Source organism: Megalopta genalis, chromosome 2, assembly GCF_051020955.1.
Source record: "Megalopta genalis isolate 19385.01 chromosome 2, iyMegGena1_principal, whole genome shotgun sequence".
NCBI lineage: Eukaryota > Metazoa > Arthropoda > Insecta > Hymenoptera > Halictidae > Megalopta > Megalopta genalis.
The window spans coordinates 16588624-16609526 of record NC_135014.1 but is presented as its reverse complement, the minus strand read 5'-3'; the positions used below and the strand labels follow the sequence as shown (position 1 = coordinate 16609526).

Genomic DNA, 20903 nt, shown 5'->3' with positions numbered 1-20903 from the left:
CATCATTTTTCTTACTAAATACTTTTTACATTTAAGTATTTAGGAAACCTAACATGTTGTTAAATTGTTACATCACAAATAATCTTTCTCACTAAATATTTGTTACATTTAAATATTGAAGAAACCTAATATGTATGTTGTTCGATATTCACGTCATAAATAATTCTGTTCGCTAAACATTTTTTCTCACAAAGCGAGTCGAATGCATGGGAACTACCTAGTCTCCAAAATACAGTACGATATTAGTGACTCCATATGGCGTCGTGCCAGCATTCGAAAGGTTAAAGTCTGTGGTCATCCGTCGCGAAGGACGGTTCCTCCGAAAGGTCGTTCCTCTCTTCCGTGGCTTTCAGTCGAATCTCCTTTGCTTCCTTGACCAGGCCTGATATCGAATTTTTCTCCCGTATATGTAAGCAAGTCATTTGCATCGGTAATTTTAATATCGCGACGCGGAAGCGGTCAGAAGTGGAAACACGCTTTTTAGATGTACATTTAGATGAACTATTTAAGGGAGCCTTTCCTCCGCCGGGTGCATTATGTAGAACCCAGTCACTTCCGAGGTACGATTGAAAGTCAAAATACTGGATTCCTTAATCATACGGATGGAAGGAGCGCTCCGCGAAAAACTGCCGGAACGCTCTCCACGTTCGCGTCTGAGACGTGTGTTTACGCCAGAGACGATCCTCTTTAATCACTGTCTGCACTTAGCACAGGGAATTACAGATCTGGCTATAAACACACACTCTTCAACACCCATCGTACATCTGTTAGGTCTTTTACACTTAACGGGTACTCTGGCGTGGGTCTTCGAATAAATCGTTTTTTTTAAATATTTTTCTTGGAGGACACAGGTGCCACAATACGTCTGCAAAAACTTATGTTTTAATTCTTAAAAGTGAGAAAGTTACAGCTGCTTGATCATTTATAATATGAATGATCGCAATATGGATGATTATAATAAACATGGTTGAGCATTGGTATACAAAACTTGAAATGTGTTTTTCTCGAATGTATGTTTCTCAAAATGGTGACTGCGATTTCTCAAAATCTATTCAATCAATTGTCATCTCAAAATTTAGATACAAAAATTTTTGTTTTTTACATTTCTTTAAGTTCGTAATATTGAAAAATTAATAGGAAAAAATTTGTTAAGCAAATTTCAAACTGTTGCCATTTTTTAACTAATAACCTTTCCCTCTTTGTTCTCGCACTCGAAGCTATTTTAGCTCTAAATATAAAATCATTTTTCTAACTTATAGTATTTATATTTTATACGACAAAATGCATTTTATGCATATGAAATTGACTTTTGGGACTTGCACAACAGTTACGTTCTTAATAATTTTTTAAATCTAAGCTTTATTAATATCAAAATTAGTGGCTCAGAGACACCGCTCGAGTACAATGGTTTAAATTCAGTCGATCGACGACCAATTGGGGAAATCTTCCACGTCTAATTAAAATTGTCTGTTTAATTTAATTAAGATTTGCAAGAGATACGAATGTTGAAGGAATAATTGATGTCATACAAGTTCGCTTCGTAATTTTCATTTAACTGAATGAAATGAAAACTGGCGCGGTCGTGGAAGTGTTAATTAATCCTCCGACTAGGGACATACTTTTCTAATCTCGTCTCAAACATCGAGGCTTCGTTGACCTCTAATAATTATCCTTCAATGGATTCGTGACCTAGCTCGCTCCCTAACATCGCGTATCCGAAAGCTAAAGTTCGTCGTAGTGAACATCTGAGAAGACATCCAAACAGTGAGAATGATCTCAAAAGCATGAAATTGTCCCGGATCGATTTAAAAGGCATCAGAAAGCGAGAAAGACCCCGGGCGATCCGCATTCTCCAATAAGCAAGCCGCGTGCCGGAACCCGGACAATTCAATTACTCCGACAGGTTCCATCAGAATGTTTTCCGAGAACACCGGCGGCCATGATCGCGGGCCACGTTTCGAAGAAATATGTTCGCAATGTAGAAAGAAGCTGTTCCATCGAATCGGCGCTTAGAATCCGCCAGCCAGCCGGAACAAAGTGGCAACCACAGTAGCTGCTTTAATTCGCTAGCTAGTTAATATCCGACGAAATTATATCCCGGTTATCCGCGGTTTAGATTACAGCCGGCGCAGTGGAGCGCGAACTATGCCGTCGCTATTATTTCAAGAAACCGCGTGCGCTGGATGCTCGGCAATGACACGCTGTCAACGGTGTGCACCGACCATCTACAATCTACACTCCGCGGAGAGCCGGTAGTCCTTTAATCGAGGAGTTTCCCGTCGACGATACGAGACGAGACGAGACGAGACGAACCGAGACGAGTCGAGACGAGCAGACTGGTCGCGTTTTATCCGGCGCTGCTCTATCGCCGGCTGCGATCCGACGCGACGCGACGGTGGCAAAAGAATCAACAGGGCTCATTCCTGTCAGCAGTTCTTTCGTCGTTTCTTCATTGAACTGGGAAACGCGTCCCGATTCGCGATCGGTCGCCGGTTTAATCTCGCCTCTCTCTCTCTCTCTCTCTCTCTCTCTCTCTCTCTCCTCCGCGATCCTCTCCGCGCCGCGTGCACACGCGTGCACCGTAGCACTGGGAACTGGTTTCTACGGCGCATTACCAAGTTCATCATATTTACACACCAGGCACGTACATTATCGGCCGTGAGGGGGGCGAGAGGGGAGTAAGACATTAAAATATGCTTCATTCCGCGTACAGCTTCATTTAGCTGTTTCTTTGGCGGACGCGTCTCGCGGAACGAGCGGAACTTTATTAACTCCACGTCAGCCGAGCCGAGGGAACGAGAGAGAGAGAGAGAGAGAGAGAGAGAGAGAGAGAGAGAGAGAGAGAGAGAGAGACGCGGAAAACCGTGCAGCCGGATCGGCAAAACGCTGGAAAAAGGAACGCGCGCCGCGTATCCGTGGCATCTGCCGCGGCTTTCTGCGTTTCCTTTCGTCCAGGAACAGCGAAACGCCCGCGGACGTGATGGTGACAACGGTCGAGGGAACGACGAAAGATCGTGTCCGAGATGCGGCCGGCTGAGATGCCGAGCGAGGCTGACCGTGGCCGTGTGTCTGCGATGTCTGCGTCAAGAGAGTTATGCTTTTACAGCCGTTAAGTTGATCCTCCGACTTCTATAAAACTAGACCGTCTAGACAAATGGTCGCGTGTAACGTTATCACGCGATCCCCGAGATTGCACGTGAGCTCTCCTCCGTCAGAAATGAATGACGAGCCTTAATACGAACCTCTAACAAGGTCGGAATCGAAACTGGAATCTGCGCACTTTTCTGGGAAATTAACTTCTCCTAGGAAATTAGCGTGTTGGAATCGTAGTGTCTTCCATTAATCATGTCTTCGTCAGTCTGATAAAGAAGGAGTGTTATCGTTTACTCTAACACGCGTTATCGTCTACTGATCGATTTTGTTGGTAACGCTTTGATAACATTGCCGTTGTCACGTACACGTGATTTTTAGCGAAAATTAGAATTATAAAAATCGATTCGATTATATTGTTAACCAAATTTTTATCGTATTTATATTATTAATAAAGTATATGATAATTACGGTATGTCAGCATTATTCTATCAACGCTTTGATTGTTAACGCTTTTTTACCGCCTCACGGTTATGCGAGTGATAGAATTATTTAATTTTTGAAAATTACTTTTCCCGTTATTCCATTATAATTTCTTAGTTTTATTGAGATTCGCAAGAAACAAGAATTTTGCAATAGTAATCGATGTTATACAACATGGCTTTGCAGTTTTAATTTAATTCGATAAAATACTTGAATTTTATGAAATTTTTGTGGTTCTTGGCGCGGCCGTCGAAGCGTTCAAAGAGGTTAAGTTAATAGTAACTTTATAATTTATTACAGCTGTATTTTTAACATTTTGGGTATAGATTAGATTTTCAAACATAAGTCAAAATTTTCGGAAATGCGACTTACGCCACTAAGATTCTAATTCACTTATATATTTCGTTTTATAGTCAGGCTCGGATTTCGTCGGAATTTTTGTCAAACTTTCAGTGCACGTTCAACGTCACTTTCAATGTCATGTTCAATATCATTTTCCATGAGTTTACTTGTTTCATTACATCCTATGGTTTCTTCCGAGTGATTTCGAATTCGCATTGTCTTAGAATTAGCATCATTCGAACCACGAAACAGACTCTTGAGACGACGTAATGCATGAAGCTTGATGTGCTGCATTTAATTCAGCGTCGAGTAGGAATTACTGCGTGCATGGTATTCAGAAATTACGACTGCTTTCATAAAGTCAAGAGACTGCTTACATAAAGACGTTCGTATAGGTAGCACAAGAAACGTAGCTACGACCGACAGACTGATAATGAGCACTTCCGAGCAAGATTGACGAATACGTGCTACTTTCTGAAAATGACAAGATCGTATTTATACAAAGTGTGCAATTCATAATAGACAAAACATGTGCTTGAAACGAGCATACGATTTAACAATTCCTCAAGGAAAGAACATTGTTACATCGGTGACAATCGAGTTAAAAAACAGTCTTCGATCTTCTCGTTCCATATCAGGGTGGATCCTTTTAGTTTCGTTATTTGTTCAATCAAATTTGTGACTGCTTAGAAATTTCACGAATATTTACGCAGCCGAGGTTCTCTCTTTACATTTCGCACTAAAAATTCTTGTGGTGTCATTACACCTCGGTGTACGATCAAATTTAAGATATAGCGTATTCGGAGTCAGGGTTGAGCACCAACGACACATATCCGAGGATGTCTTAATAAATAATTCAATAGCCGTTGCACCTTGACCCGCGAGGCGATAAATAGTTTTACTTTTAGAATATCCTTTAAAAGTAAAATTACCATAGCTAAGGTGCTGATCGTCGAAACGCTGATTTCGGAAGGACCTAGCTGAGCTGTTCGAAAATGACGGGAGGAGCCATTTGTCTCGCGAGTAAGTCGCCGCGTCGATAAGCAAAGTAAACGGAAGTCCGAAGGCAGTTCGTTACGATCCTCGACTTTATTCTGAGAACGGTTCCCATGTGTCGTTGAAGCAGGCCGCGTACGTACAAGTATATATTCGCACCAACACCGTCGCCGTGTTGCCGGTGAACGTGAGCGTGGTGGCTGAGAGATGTTTCCAATTTCATTCAAACCGATTGTGAAATGGAAGAGCTCCGTACCGCGGCTTGGCTACGTGACAGGCATACCGGGAAACCTGACTTTTGGCAAATTCCTGGTTAGACGAGACGGATCCTTTTGCCAGCCCTTACGGGCCCCGACCAAATGTTTCTTCGCCGCTCATTTTTCTTGCCATCCACCACCAACCGGCTAATAAAATTCCTAACCGGCGACGGATGGAACGGAAAACTGATAAACAGCGGCGCGATATCGACAAAGTGACGAATTATCTCTATCTTGATCACCGCCTCGTCGAGGTTCCCCGAAAATTCCTCGGGGATTCTTTCACGCCCGATTCCATTTCATTCGAGAGAGGCGCCGATGTATATTATCCTCTAGCAAACGTAAAAATGTCCGTAGACTGCATATATGATACTTAACCAGTATACTCGTTTCAACACAAAATGTTGCCATTTTTTCGTGACGAGTATACTCGTCAACCTGGTCAAACTGGTTAAGGAGGATATACATACACTTTGATGTCCTTTATTGAATTATATATTTTATAGAAGTGTTGTAACTTAGACACATCTCGAAGTGATTGCATCAGCTAACTGGTTGAATTTAGCAAACTGGTTAGCCGACTGGTTAATTTTAGCAAAGGAATAGAGAGCAAGGAACAATGACAATTTGAAACAATTTTCCGAAATCTTTTTAGAATTCAATCGAGTTCAATCTGTTGGGATTATTGAATGAAAATATGAATATGATTCTAATTCTTTTCTTAAAAAGACTTTATTTTATTCCTTTATTGAGAGAAGGTATATGGGCGAAAACGATCGAGCGACCAAACTCTACTGAGAGTCCGGTAAGAAAAAACGCTTCTTTTATACCCTTCTTGGGTTCGTCTTATCCACCAATCAGAGACGTTTATTTGTCGCGTTTCACATTGTATACGTGACGCTGGGATCCCCAAACAGTCAGGGCACGATGTGTATCTAATGGTACCGGTGATGATGTATCACGGTATCTACTATATTACAGTTTACATCACCGTCGTTGCCCGCTGACGGAACCGACGAAAATGTAAACCGATTTCTTAGTATCTTAGTACTAAGTAAACTATAGATTAATTTTTGTTCGAGGCTAAAATTTCAACACAATCCAACCCATCTAATCTATGCTTTACTAATTTATGCTTTAACCATATTTTAACCATATGCTTTAACCAATTTCAACACAATCCAACCCATCTAATCTATGCTTTACTAATTTATGCTTTAACCATATTTTAACCATATGCTTTAACCAATTTCAACACAATCCAACCCATCTAATCTATGCTTTACTAATTTATGCTCCAACCCATCTAATCTATGCTTTATCTATGCTTTACTAATTCTAAAAGATGTCTTGCCGATTGCATGCTTATTATTTGAACAATTTCAAGCGTTCGCGTTGCATCCAGTAGATAAAAGTACGATGTACTTTTAACACGTTGAATGCCACGCCGGTCTTACAGAAATTGTCCGCGGCGCCTCGATGAATTTTCTTTTATGCGATACATATAATGTTGAAATATTATCTGCAATAGATAAGTTACAGTGTATAACCATGTTCGACATGTTAATTGCGACAGGGGTCACTGTTTGAATTGACGATGGTAATAATACAAAATGTTAGATATTGACATTAAATTTTATATATTATAAATTATATATATATATATATATTATAAATTATATATATATATATATATATATATATATATATATATATAATTATATATTATATATTATATATTATACAGGGTGTCCCACAATTATTTTAACAGCCGAAAATGAGGGGTAGCTGAGGTCATTTGAAGTAACTTTTTCCTTTGCGAATTTGCAATCCGAGGCTTTGTTTACGAGTTATTAACGAAAAACACTGGCCAATGAGAGGTGACGGTGCGAGGGAGAGGGTCCGCGAGAGAGTCCGCAACACGAGGCTTTGACAGAAGGTCGGGACGGACTCGATCCGCGTTCGAAGTATTGAACAAGTCACGAAGCGAGAACTTTCCGGATTTTTTTAACTACATAACAGTGATATTTTTAAGAAAAACGCTGTTCACCTTTACTTTAGAACGTCTGCAGAATATTTACTAATTTTTCGGACCCGAAATAATATGAAGTTCAACCGTGACAGCTGTTTTAATTTTCTGGTGTGCAAGACACCTCGTGTGTACCATATGAAATTTTTATGCAAGGTGTACAGTGAAGATTAACGAATGATTTGCAAAGCTGATTTAATAATAAATAAGGGACGTAAAGGATTTGTTTATTAGAGAGATATGAAAAATATTATCAGTAAGAAACTCACCCATTTAGTTGAGGATGCATTTGCTGGCTGAAATTCATGATGTCGAAGGGCACTGACCTTGTACAACGTACAGCTGATCTTTCACTGCACTGTCACTAAACACTGATCACTTAATTAATCACTGATAATCCGAATCACTTGTGGATATTTAAGAAAGATCACTGAGACTCGTTCGCGGATAATCGTTTATTCGACGCGTTCGTTCGGAAGTCGACGTTTCACTGCCAAAAAATCGAGGCCTTGTCGTTCGTCTTTCGGCCGTCCGAGGAAATAACACCCGATACTATTTTCTTCGAAGCGCAGGGTACCGCCAAATGAAATAAACAAGATATGCCGAGACGTAAACTGTGTCCGACCCGCTGTCACCCTGCGCTCTTAGAACGTAATTAATGGCCGTGCGAAGAAAATGGTATCGAGTGTCATTTCCTCGGACGGCCGAACGAAGAACAACAAGGACCCACAGTCAAGGCCTGAATTTTTCGGCAGTGAAACGTCGACTTCCGAACGAACGCGTCGAATACACGATTATCCGCGAACGAGTCTCAGTGATCTTTCTTAAATATCCACAAGTGATTCGGATTATCAGTGATTAAATAACTGATCAGTGTTTGGTGACAGTGCAGTGTAAGTGAACTTCGCAAATAACCATACCAGAGGTTCCACCGACAGTATCCGTCGAATGTTGCGGTCATCGACCTGGGATCAGCTGTTCGTTGTACGAGGTCAGTACGTACGAGTCAGCAAATGCATCCTCAACTAAATGGGTGAGTTTCTTATCGATAATATTTTTCATATTTCTCTAAAAAACAAATCCTTTACGTACCTTAACGCGATTATTTATTATTAAATCAGCTTTGCGAATCATTCGTTGAATTCTGTTCGTACACGGAATTATTTAAATTAAAATATCATTTACGAACTTTGTTAATCTTCACTGTACACCTTGCATAAAAATTTCATATGGTACACATAAGGTGTCATGCACACTAGAAAATTAAAACGGCCGTCACGGTTAAATTACTTATTATTTCGGGTCCGAAAAATTAGTAAATATTCTTCAGACATTCTAAAGTAAAGGTGAACAGCGTTTTTCTTCAAAATATCACTGTCACCTAGTAAAAAAAAAATCCGGAAAGTTCTCGCTTCGTGATTTGTTCAATACTTCGAACGTGGCTCGAGTCCGTCCCGACCATCTGTCAAAGCCTCGTGCTGCGTACTCTCTCGCGGACTCTCTCTCTCGCACCGTCACCTCTCATTGGCCAGTGTTTTTCGTTAATAACTCGTAAACAAAGCCGCGGATTGCATTTTCGCAAAGGAAAAAGTTACTTCAAATGACCTCAGCTACCCCTCATTTTCGGCTGTTAAAATAATTGTGGGACACCCTGTATATATTTCTATCAATTTGGGCGCGCCGGTCACCGCTGGCACCCATGGCGTCACCGCCAAGTTAGGTGCCGGTCACCGGTGACCCCCGGTGGCATTCAACGTGTTAAATACATTGTATCCTCTTATAAAGTGTGATAAAAATGTCGTCAAAGGGAAGCTATAAATTCTCTAAATATTATGCAATGTGTTACAATTTTATATGCTTTAGGCAGCGGACTTTGGAGCGCATATAATATCAGTCTTCGAAAACGTACTTAGATCGAAGCTAAAGTAACTGCAAAAGATACTCTACAGATTTCATACTCAATATTTCAACAATTTAAACTGTTATTTACTGCAGTGCATTTTCTGTCTGCAGTGAATATAATAAACAATAAAAGGCAGCGGCACGATTCGATTTCTCCATAAAATTGTAAAATTATTTACAAATTGCACGCGCGTGTCTTCGTGTTGTTAGATCTCTAGGGTAAATCTGGTAACAATTCTGAGCCCCGTCTTAGTGACAAATCGAATCCCCTCCGCTTTGAAAAGCGCAACATGAAAAGTCGGTGGAATAAATTTCGTTCGGTCGGGATAAAAGTAGCACGGGATATTTATGTGGACTGTAAACGGTCCGAGGCGTGCTCTCACTTCATTCTGGTGTTTTAGTAGCGGTAAAATGAATGTCTGTAATTGGCGAGGTTACCGACGCCCCTTCGCGGCCGCAACACTCTCTGCAGAGAAGCGCGAAAGGGAACGAGGATTATTTTCATAAAGCTGTTCACCCCTCGTTTTTCTTGGCCGCGCGCTCTTCGGTTCGGCCGATCGAAACGGTATTTGGACTTCGGCTCGGCGAGAAAAATTCATTCGCGACTTGGGCTCGCATGCTAATGTTCTTAAATGTTTCTGCGATTCGGCGGGTTCTTGCATCATTTTCAGGCAAACAATTTATCCGCCGACTTCGCTTCGACGCACGTGTTTTCGACCGGTTGGTCAACGCTTCCATTTCACGGATCAGCCCCGGCCTGGCTCCATTCGTCTTCTCTCTGTCCCCCTCGCGAGCTATAATTGTATCGTTCTCTCCAGTAATCACCGATTCCGTTTATTAATTATCTCGGTTCCTTCGTTCGCGTCCGCGTGCTCGACGGAAACGCCGAACGGAAACGCTTAACGAGTGCCGCGCAGAAGAAAAAAAGGAACGCGAAAAGCCGAGCAAAAACGTCGTGTTCGCAAGCCGAGAAAATCTCGTTAATGGTAAACGCGATAAGTACGCGGCCGTTCGGACGCCGCGGCACAATAAGAACCGGGCACTCAGCGCGTCCACGACGCGAACGGTTTCTAAGTAAACCAACGTCCGTCCTGTTCTTGCCGTTGATTGCTTAGAAAAATTCGATCCGGCCTGCACACAATGTCGCTTATTTATGTGAGAAGGGAAGCCGGGAGTCGTCGCTTCTTGTTAACCGGACCGCGAAAAACTTCCTCCCATCCTGACGTTGCGTAAAACATCTATTTAGCTTTTATCATTATATCGCTCGCGCTCGGCGCTCCTCTACGTACTACGATGTTCCATGGAAACGCGGCCCGTTCCATGGTAAAATTATAACGGTCCCGACGCTATAAAATTGTTTACGCGTGATCAACATCCGTTCCTGCGGAATGTCGGAAATTCATAGTCGAACATTCACCTCGAATCCAGTCGAGATACGCGCGATGCTAAACAAAAACTATATTTAGCCGCGTCGTAATGAAACCTCGCTGGAAAATTACGCCGGTTCGTGGAAAGTAAAAGCGAAGCTACAAAACATTGGAATCACATTTTTACGAGTGCACGGAAATCCGCGTGTAATGCAGCGTGTCTTATTATGTTGCGAGATTCGACTTACCGATAGGGATTAGATCCTGGAATTGGTCCGAGGTTCGTACGTGTTTTGCGAGGAAACATTAATAAGGTGAGGATCATAGAAAAATGTTCGATATGAAATTCAGTGAAATATTGATGTAACTAAAATTCTTCGTTTGAGTAATTACTTCGATTGCGGATTTTTTATGCATTTATATAATTGAAATCACATTGTAAAAATCAAAGCATTCTAAAACGTCAATGCATTATATTTTCGATCTATTCGGATGATCGAAGGAAGAACGGAGTTCCCACTTGGCTTTTGTTCTCCGCAATTTTTATTTTGTATAAAAGTCCGCACTCTGATAATGACGATAATAATTACTTGATTGCGGATTTTATGCATTCATGGCAAAATTGGGTCGTTACAGTTTAAATGATTGTAAAAATGAAAGCATTTTTTAAAATGCCAATGTATTATTTTTCTTCATGGGGAAAATTGGGTCGTTACAATTTAAATTATTGTAAAAATGAGAGCATTTTTTAAAACGTCGATGTATTATATTTTTTATCTATTCAGATGATTGAAGGAATTACGAAGTTGCTACTTGGTTTTTGTTCCCTGCAATTTTTATTTTCCATAAAAATCGACAGTCTGACAATGACGATAAACGTAACATCAAATGTTAGGAACATCAGCGAGTTGTTCATTAGGCGTAGAAAATCTTGATCTCTCTTTTAAAGAGTATGAAAAATTCAGCAGGTCTGCGTGCAGATTTTTGTGACCATAGAAAATTCGGCACGTCTGTTTGCAGATTTTGTAACCGTATAGAATTCAGCAAGTTTGTATGCAGGCATGTAAAACTGTATATGCAATTCATCGATTCCGTATCCAAGCTTTTATGATTTTTATAAGTTCAGCGAGTCTTATGCCGACGTCAATGATTAAACGACGTCCATCAAGCCTGTATACAGACCTTTGTGACTATGTGCATGAAATTCATCGAGCCTGCATGCAAATGTTTGAGATTTTATGAAGTTCAGAAAGTCTGTACTGCAGACGTATATCTAACTCTGCATCGAACATTTTCTTTATCGAGAAATGACATGGACCCAAGTTCCGGAAAACAAAAGCCGCGGCACACTAAATAATATCGTTCCGCGTGCCCAATATTTCCCGCTAAGACCATAATTTTCCACCTTTGCAACGCTTCGATAGACCACCCCGCGACCGGCTATCATCTTGTCCCGCAGAAACGGTTCGGATCGCGTGCGTAATGTATAGTCGCCGACCGCGGCATTAAGTCGGGATAAATCAAAAGTGCGTGGCGAGTCCGATGCCATCGATCTCGCGGATAGTTTCGCGAGCACCTAATATTACATCGGTTGGTTCGTCACGGATAAATGTCGATCGACAGCGCGGCATACATCAAGCGGCCGTGACAGACGTTTTATCACTCTCGGGCCCAGGTAAATACGGTCTCCCGTGGATGAGGTTCAGCGGAGCCACGGCCGCGGCCGGTCTCTCTTTCTCTCTCTCTCTCTCTCTCTCTCTCTCTCTCTCTGTCTCTCTCTCGCGATCTGGTGTCTCGTTGCTTCTTCTAGTTAGATTCTTGTTCCACGAATTGTAATTTCCTGTGTAGGGACGGGCACGTACACAGCCCCGGCCGTTCGCAGATCCAGGCCTCGTTACTTGGACAAGTCTCGAGAGGAAATGAGGTTAGAGCTCGCGTGATCTGCAGAATCGGTGGTACGAGATCGTGGTACGAATGGAACCGGTACCCTCCCGTACCACCACTGCCGTGGCGGGGTGTCGGGGTGCACACGACTCGGTGATATATCTCGATGCGCCCCGTCTTTTCTGGATCAACGGGTATAAATTTGCCCTTCCCCCAGCGCCCGGACTGTTATTACTTTCTAATAAAGCGATATTGCTCCGCGGAACGGGCCCGCTCGCGCGAGCAAATGATGTGGAACGACGAGTTAACGAGGCGGTATGCCTCTTGTTGTCTTACCCGGTTGCCCCTCGACGCCCCGGCCCCCTCTAACGATCCGTTTGTTTTACTCGTCGACAGATGAACCGCAAACGACGCCCGTGAACGGTAACCGAAAACGCTGCTTCGAGCTCCGGGGAACGTTCAGCCCGGCCTCTGGCTGGACCATCGCGCTCGTAAAGAGACCAGCCGACTGGTAACACCAGGTTCCAGCCGTAAATGAGCCCCGGGTTACATGGAATTCGAATGTTGAACGATTTCGAGAGGGTTTGCTGCCTTCGAGCAAACTGCCTATGAAAATCTCTCTCTCTCTCTCTCTCTCTCTCTCTCTCTCTTCGATAGTCAGCATTTGAGTTGGTTTGTATCGTAGTGGTGTTAAATCAGATTTTCGACAATTTTGACTGTGTGTCTTGAAATGTAATCTATACGTGACGAAATATTAAAAAGACAAATGAAATAGATTGCTACAGTTGCTATAAATTAACTTAACACGATACCGTTGGTGCTGTTTGTGCGGAAATTTTTGCGTGTAGGGACCCTGAAGAAGAGGGTTTCTTATTTTCGAAAAAAAATATTATAGTTTTAATTGTTATGTATCGATATATTATTTTCGGCACAATCAGGTCTCCTTATATGGCGCCGGTGTTGAGAGGTTAATTCCATGCAAGTTCAAGGCTTTTAATTAATATCTTAGTCGCATCCGATTAATGGAGCCCTGTGGATTGTTTCTATAACTATTGACAATCGATAACTATAGAAACTAAAAATAATCGTGTCTCCTCTTCCCAAATTGTCCACTTTTGTTTCCAAGCTGAGGGACATTTGGAGAGAATTTGCTGTAGTCATTTTCTCGACTGCTCGTGAAACGTTGTTCGACTAAAAATATGGTAAATTCTCCCGAATTGAATTAAGGAGAATTTACTGTATCCCTATTATTTAGGTTTACGGCAGCTGTTTAAATGACCGGTTCCAAATGTTGTATTTTACGATTATTAAAATCGTAAACATACACTTATGGAAACTTGATTCAATAGCGTAGTTTCTTTCAGTGTACACTACGAAAAAAATCGCTAGAAATTCGAATAAACATATTTTTATTATTTCGACCACGTGATGTAAAATAGTTGCATATTAGCGCTAGTGTTAATATTATCTCACTGTGGTTTATCCTCTGTGTCATTTCGATGAATTGTGTCATCAGCCACGTTCACCGATGCGATTGAACGGTACGAAGAAATACAGTGTTTACAGGTTGTGCATCATTCTAACGGGCATTTCCTGTAGAACTGTTAGGAACGCGGAATGCGTCGAGTCTGTCGATGAAACTTTAACAAAACAGGAAGTGTAATATGGTAACTGCTTTTTGTTCCTGCGAAGCAGAAGTTCGCATCAAATCGATCTATCCCTTATGATTTACAGTTGTGTCAGGAAACCCTGTGTTTGACACCTACAATAGCACCTCATTGATAAATCAGCGATGTTTTGACACCTTAACATAATCATACGAATGTTCGAATCGTCGTTACACGAGTAATATCATTCGTCTTTCAGTTCCTGCTCAGAAACGTGTTTGACTACATTTCTTCTTCCCTTTAGCGAATCCATCTCTGTTTAGGATTCACGCATCGGTTAGTTTTCGCAAATGGACGTCTAAGAAAGCTAAGAGTGCGTTCCTTGTTTTTGCAGAACACGTGTTCGAATGACGGATGCTTGATCGGCGAAGTATAACTTCGGCGTATTCGTTTTATCCCGATGATATCGAATAACTATTTTCGTATCAAAACAGGCGAGCGATGTAGGGTGGAAAATAAATTTGCCTGCGACGCTACGGAGCAACGGGACATCGTTTTGACGCGCTCGACGGCCCGCTGATTTTTTCCCCGCTTATCGCGGTTTGCTTCCTCTTTCTTGCGAAACAAAGATCAAAATGGAAACGTCTCCGCGGTGCCTCGTAAGTGATATTGTATTAACTCGTAATGGGAACACATGGGCCGGTGCAGCCCGAGGGAATTTTATTTACGCTCCCTCCGCTGTGAACTTGCTCTCGCGCTTTTCTTAGTAACCTAACAAAATTCTGAATCAGCCGTGCATTACAGCAATTTCTCCTTAATTTGCGCTCAGATTGCGCAGAAAAATGGACAATTTGGGAAGAGCAGATGCGATTATTCGAGCCTTGCGGCTCGCTTTTATTGTTGCCGATTGTCAACAACTATAAAAACGAGACGCAAGGCTCGAATAGTCGTATCTCCTCTTTCCAAATTGTCCATTTTTGTGCGCAACCCGAGCGCCGATTAGGGAGAAATTACTGTATTACTATGAACGAATTACAGTGGAACGAATATCCGAGGTAAACGAAGAGGCACGGATGTGCAGATAATGGAACAGTTATTTAATTACGCCGCCAGATTTCATCTTTATTAATTGGTACGCTAAATGGTTTTGCATATGGGGTCCCTTAGATTAATCAGCGATTACATGTGAAAAGTTTTTGCATAATAGATCATTCTAATATTGTGGGACCAGATAATCGAGGTTCTCAAAAATTCTAAAAAGTTAGAATTTTTTAAAATAGATCTGTCGTAATCTCTGGTTTCATCGATAAACTGAATTTTGATGCATCTATGGCTAGACCTATAGAATACACGAATTAATAGCGTGTTAACAAATCTCGTTTTCTATCATCATGATAATTAGCATACGAGATGCAACGTCTTAAAAATTTCAGTATTCAACATCTATGAAAATTGTCACATTAATTCTGATGCTCTGAAAATTGAGGCACAGCAAGCAATCAGGCTTGTAAAACGAATTTAGAGTTTCCAATTCTTTCAACCCCTTGGAATGTATGGAAGAGTCAAGTTCCCAAATCTAGGAACGAAAGTGAACGAAGAAATGCGGGAAACAAAAATCGTTCCGTTCTATCGGGGAAATTAAAAAGGACAAAGAAATGATAATCAACACAGTTGTGAAAGAAATTCTAGTTCCAGGAGTTAATAAACGATGCAACTCGCAGAACATTCTGTGGCCGCAAGGAAAACCGGTGCACGTCACATTTTTTCACCTTTGAGATATCGTCGCTTAAAATTCTGGTCACTAATTGCTCTTCGTACCACTAATGTTTCCTTGTTTTATCATTTCTTCAGCCCATCGAATTTCTTTTCACGATTCTCCTCTGATAAATCGGTGAATCCTAATGCTTAATTTACTCTCGAATTGCGGTTACTGGGTCATTTAGGCCCGGTGCATTTAAATCGCCACCTAATTAGCCAATGTTCGGGAATTCAATGAAATAAACGGCTGCTCCACTAGGATCGACAGAAAGACTAATAAGTAAAGATCGAAGTATCTTCGAAAATATGTTTATGTCGTCAATTGTAGAGTTGTGAAAACGGTCCGCCCCGTCCGATGGTGAATGCATAAACCGAAACTGCTTGAAATTGTGACACGCGGCGTTTCTCCTCGGAATTTTCGCGGTATTTTCTTCGGCGAACGACGAGCGTTTAGGATCTGGTTTAGCATGCCAGGAAAAGCATCGATCCCCGGCTTCGCCTAGGGTGCACTCTAAAATTTTTCAACTCGTCAACTCCCACGCTCTCCGCGGCTGGTTGCTTATGCATCGCCAACGCGTGAACGTCGGTTACACGCGCAAGAGGGGCTCTCGTTTAGCCCGAAACAAGGCACTATTTGCTCCTCGAATTTTCTTCGTGACAACGAGCATTACAACGCCGCGCCTAGAAAGTAATGACCGGCTCGCTTGGGGAACTCAACCGCCGCGGCACGTCATAACGCGTCATCGCCAAGACGGGCGGGCGCATCAAGGATGCGACCTATTACGGCACGAGCAAATTGCTTCCCGTCGTAAAATCCGTCCGAGTGATTGATTAGCATGAAGTTGGTCTAACTGGTTGACTCTCGCGGCTTCTTCCAACTCCGATCGGTCTCTCTACTCCTCTTTCCTACCATTTGCATGCATCAACGTAAAACACGCCGCCGCGCGGGTTCCCATAACGGTCGGCCATCGCGTATCGACTGTATCAGTGTCAATCAGTTCTATTAACTCCGCCTGTTGCAGCGTTACACCTGTCACGGCCGGATCGGAGTTTTCAGCTCGAGAACGCTGCCGAGCAATCGCATCAATCTTTTCGTGCCCGTCGGACGTGCGACAAAGGGCCAAGTTCCTGTTGTTGATTGGCGGTTTCCAGCAGAAAGCTTCTTTGTTCTGGCTCTGTTGAATCGTTTAGGGTAACGCGACGCTGTATAGCTGCGTTCAACGGTAACCATACAGTTTCCACGTGCTTCGGCGTAAATTTCTAACGGTTCGACGAAAGTTGATGGAAATTGCGTGCAGAAAAGTACCCGGAATTTCTTCATTTAAAGTCCCGCCTTTTTCTTTAGGATTCAGATTCGTTCTTAAGAATTCAGATTTGCGATCAATGGATAAAAAAATATTTCTTCGAAGTTTCTCCAAAGTTTTTCCAATTATGGCAATTTCGTGGACGCTTGGGAACCAATTAGATCGTTCGACAAACAGCACTTAAAATCCATCCGCAACCAATAAAAACGAGAACTGAACTGTCTATGAAGACGAGACATCACGAGCTACACATTATAATAATATATAATGCGATGCGTTCTCATATACGTTTATAGAGCGTGGAAAAATAAGGGACACGTGTTTTACCGTATCGCACCGTTTTCTTATTTAGGGGCTGGGACCGCCCCTCGATGTTTATGAGATGAAATACGAAAGATAATTTGAAATTAGCTCGAAAGTTATTGCCAAGCTTGTTATAAATATAATTTGCGGTATATCCGGATGGGTGAATAATTTCGAATAATATTCGTCGTGGGTTCATGATAATCGTATGTTAAACCCGTACCATAAAAGAGCTCATAAAGATCGCGAATAAAGAATAATAGTATTGTTGCGAATCACTCCGTTTCTCTCGCGTCGCGGCATTTTATTTGCAATATATAAACTATAACACAACTCGATGCAATTATATTTCAGATCTTTCAATTTGAAATGTTGCTCGTTCGACGGTCCGATCTCGACTCTTCGATTGTCCGTTGGTAAAATACTCTTCCGTGGCAACCCCTACCTTCTATTATTTTTTAAAGAGTTGTTCACAACAGGGCAGTTTCACGTTACAGCGACTTGATTTGGACAAGTCGCCGTAACAGTATTAATAATAATAATAATATAAATTAGCACGTTCCGTAGGAATTTTGCGGAGGGTCCTAGTTAGCGGATGGCACCGACAAAATTTGTGCAAGAGGAGCAAAGTGTGACAAAGACATGCGCGAAGCTACAGATGGAGTAACCTCGTGTCGGTTTTTCTCGCGGGAATATTATAAAATCGACGTGGTCAGGAGCGGCGGACCGAAAGTCCGGCGAAAGATAACTGTTCAGTCGTATGCCCGGTCTCCGCGGCTCCCATGGCGTGTCAGGATCGTCCAGCCCGGGGATCATGACGATAACCGTTAGGATAGGACTTACCTTGCCGGTAGTAGGCAATTTGTAGAGCGGGCCCATGATGCTCTGCACGTTTGGACAACCGTCGGAGTTAATTAGAGTTATCTCGTTGGAGTCGACGCCGTCCATGGCCACCAGTTCCCGCACAAAGATCTCGTAAGGACTGTTCGAGTCGAGGATCTCGAACTTGAGCGCCAGGAGATCGCCTACTACGGCGGACGAGATGCCTTCGTTTCCGTTGCGGTCGGTGATCTTCATGGCGACGTTCGGCGAGTCGACGATCACCTCCTCGGACAGGACCGGAGTTATATCACTGTGGACACCGAGATCGACTTCGTTCGACACCGTTTTGTTCGTTAGGTCGTATTGGCAAGTGACGGCCACCCCCAGATCCGAACTGGTGACGATCGTGTCGTGATGTTGGATCATGACGTCGTTCAGGTAACGACCAAGGCCCTGTTGTCTCATGTTGCACTCCAAATCGTCGTAGGCCATTCGCAGCTCAAATTCCAGCGCGCCCGACACGTCCTGCATACACGAGTTCGGCGAGCCCTTCACGTAAACTTTACCGTAGAACAGCTTGGTGGTCTGGATCCTTGCGACCATGTCGCCGTCACGACAGTCGACGGAGACGTTGTAGCAGGAGCTCAGCTCGTACGTTGATCCCGCCGGATCGTCCTGATACGGTTCCTGAACATCAGAAACAGATCATCTATAAGTTCACGAAAACGATCGTCGGCCAAATTCGATTTCTCTTTTCACAGGAAATCCTCTCAGAAGTACCGCAGAGACACTCGTATCTGAAGGTTCATTTTTGCAATATCCTGATACCGAAACGTATAAATAATACCTAAAACATTTCGTTCAAGTTCTTTGCCGCGTGATCATGTATCTAAATCATACAATGCTTGGATGATAGAACGTTTGGATACCAGGATATTGTAAAAATAAATGTTCGGACAAGGAAGTCTCTACTGGAAGCGTTTGTTAGTTCTTTAAATAAATTAGTTCTTTAAATTAACCAGCATCTATTCGACGATGCAACTTTTCGTTTCAAATTGTTGTTTTTTTTTTGGTACGTTCAACATTACTCATCTTCTGCTACGGTGACGTAACTCGAACATCGTGTTCATGGAGAAGACGAATTTGAATATTTTTAACAATGAGATCAGCAAACTAATCAAAATGACTGGTTTCTGATTTTTCATCTACAGTTCCTAATTTTACAGGAATGTTTTTGTGAGAGAAATTTTGAGACGAACTTCCTCATTCAGACACCTAATGCAAGCGAAATCGTACGGAATTTAAGTGAATTCAATCTTGACGTTGTTAGAAAACTGTTCCAGTGTTTCACGGTCATGATCCTGTAACGCGAAACTGCATCCAGTCATATTTATCGCAAGTGCATAAAATCCGCGCTCTAATGATACAGGAAAGAGAGAAGCTGCGGCTACGTTTAATACGTTTAACACGTTTAAATAGACAGCGTATCTTCGCGCGAAATAAAAATTGTCTTGCATTAGTTGCACGAAACAGAAGTCGAATGAAACTTTCATTTGTTTCAATAATTCTAATAAATTAAACACACACAATTCGCCGACATTTCAAAAGCTCTTTAAATATTTTTACCATTTCAAACAGCAACTACTCAATTCCGCCATGAATGCATAAAATCTGCAGTCTAATTTCTAACAAGTCGGCAAAGAAGGAAGGACGTTTACGTAGCAGCAATTTCATTAGATTTTCTAAATTTTCTGCCTCGCTCTTAATCAGACATATGAGCGTACGTGGAAAAATGAATGAGAGACACGGCATAGGATGTGAAACGCGAGCAGAAGCCTGATTAACAAAAATTTCATCTCAAAGCAGCCGCAGTAATGGAATCACGGGAAAGCTCGTATCGAGTGCGCCGGTATGCGATGCGGCAAGCTGCGTCGACATTTTTCAGTGTGAAACGAGGCCATACTCTGGTTCCCTCCATTATCCGAGCATTTGCTTCGCGAGACATTCTTCCGAGGCCGTTGGAATATCAGCAGCACGCGCTCGGAATCGAATCAATTCGATCGGAATAATTTCGGTCGGACACGAGGCGCGCTAGAATCCGGATCGAAAGCACGACAGAGCAACAATGTTTCGCCGGAGAAACAAATTATGGCTTTCGTTCGGATCGTTCCGGGCGAGACGCGATTCCCGAAGACGAATGCCGGCGAAAAGGCGGCGCGTTAAAAAGTACAAGTGATTCGGTTCGACGCGAAACGCGTCGTGGAAATAGAGCGAACTGATTCCTCAACAGGTTGGCGAGAAGAAAAGTCTTTGTCTTGACTTTCTCGGCGGTAGAGGAGGGGGGGGAGGGGGCGCCGTTCTCCCGTATGCACGAGAGCTGAAGAGCCACCCACAGGCTCGATAGGGTAAGCATCTGCGATGGAAACTCGATTTTCCACGAATGCGCTCTCGGCGAATTGTTCGACCTGGTTTGCACGTGTGCGGTGTAATCAGGTTTACAGAAAATCCCTACCGGCCCTTTCAAGAGTACGTGGCAGAGTGGAACGTGTGAAATGTGTGGTCTACGATTTCTAAGCGAATTCCACCGGCCGGGATTGACGTTAAATTGTTTTACTCCCGCATACCGAATGAATTAAAGTAAGTTCTCGCAAACGGAATTTAACGCGGCGAAACACCGTTCTCCCCTCGGCGAACATCCGTCTCAGAAATGTTTTATTCAATTTTTCATGCACGCCCGGACCGTGCCACTATTATTTGAA

The 20903-nt window shown here is 42.6% G+C and overlaps 1 protein-coding gene across 2 annotated transcripts in view; it reads right to left on the bottom strand.

The window, feature by feature from the left end:
* The window catches only part of neo (ZP and PAN domain-containing protein neyo), a 371329-nt gene that overhangs the window by 12849 nt on the left and 337577 nt on the right, over positions 1 to 20903 (bottom strand). For both annotated transcript variants that reach the window (XM_076518589.1, XM_076518587.1), the window contains one exon: positions 18166 to 18831. In XM_076518589.1, the coding sequence (XP_076374704.1) occupies positions 18166 to 18831 (666 nt within the window). The remainder of the gene's footprint in view (positions 1 to 18165; positions 18832 to 20903) is intronic.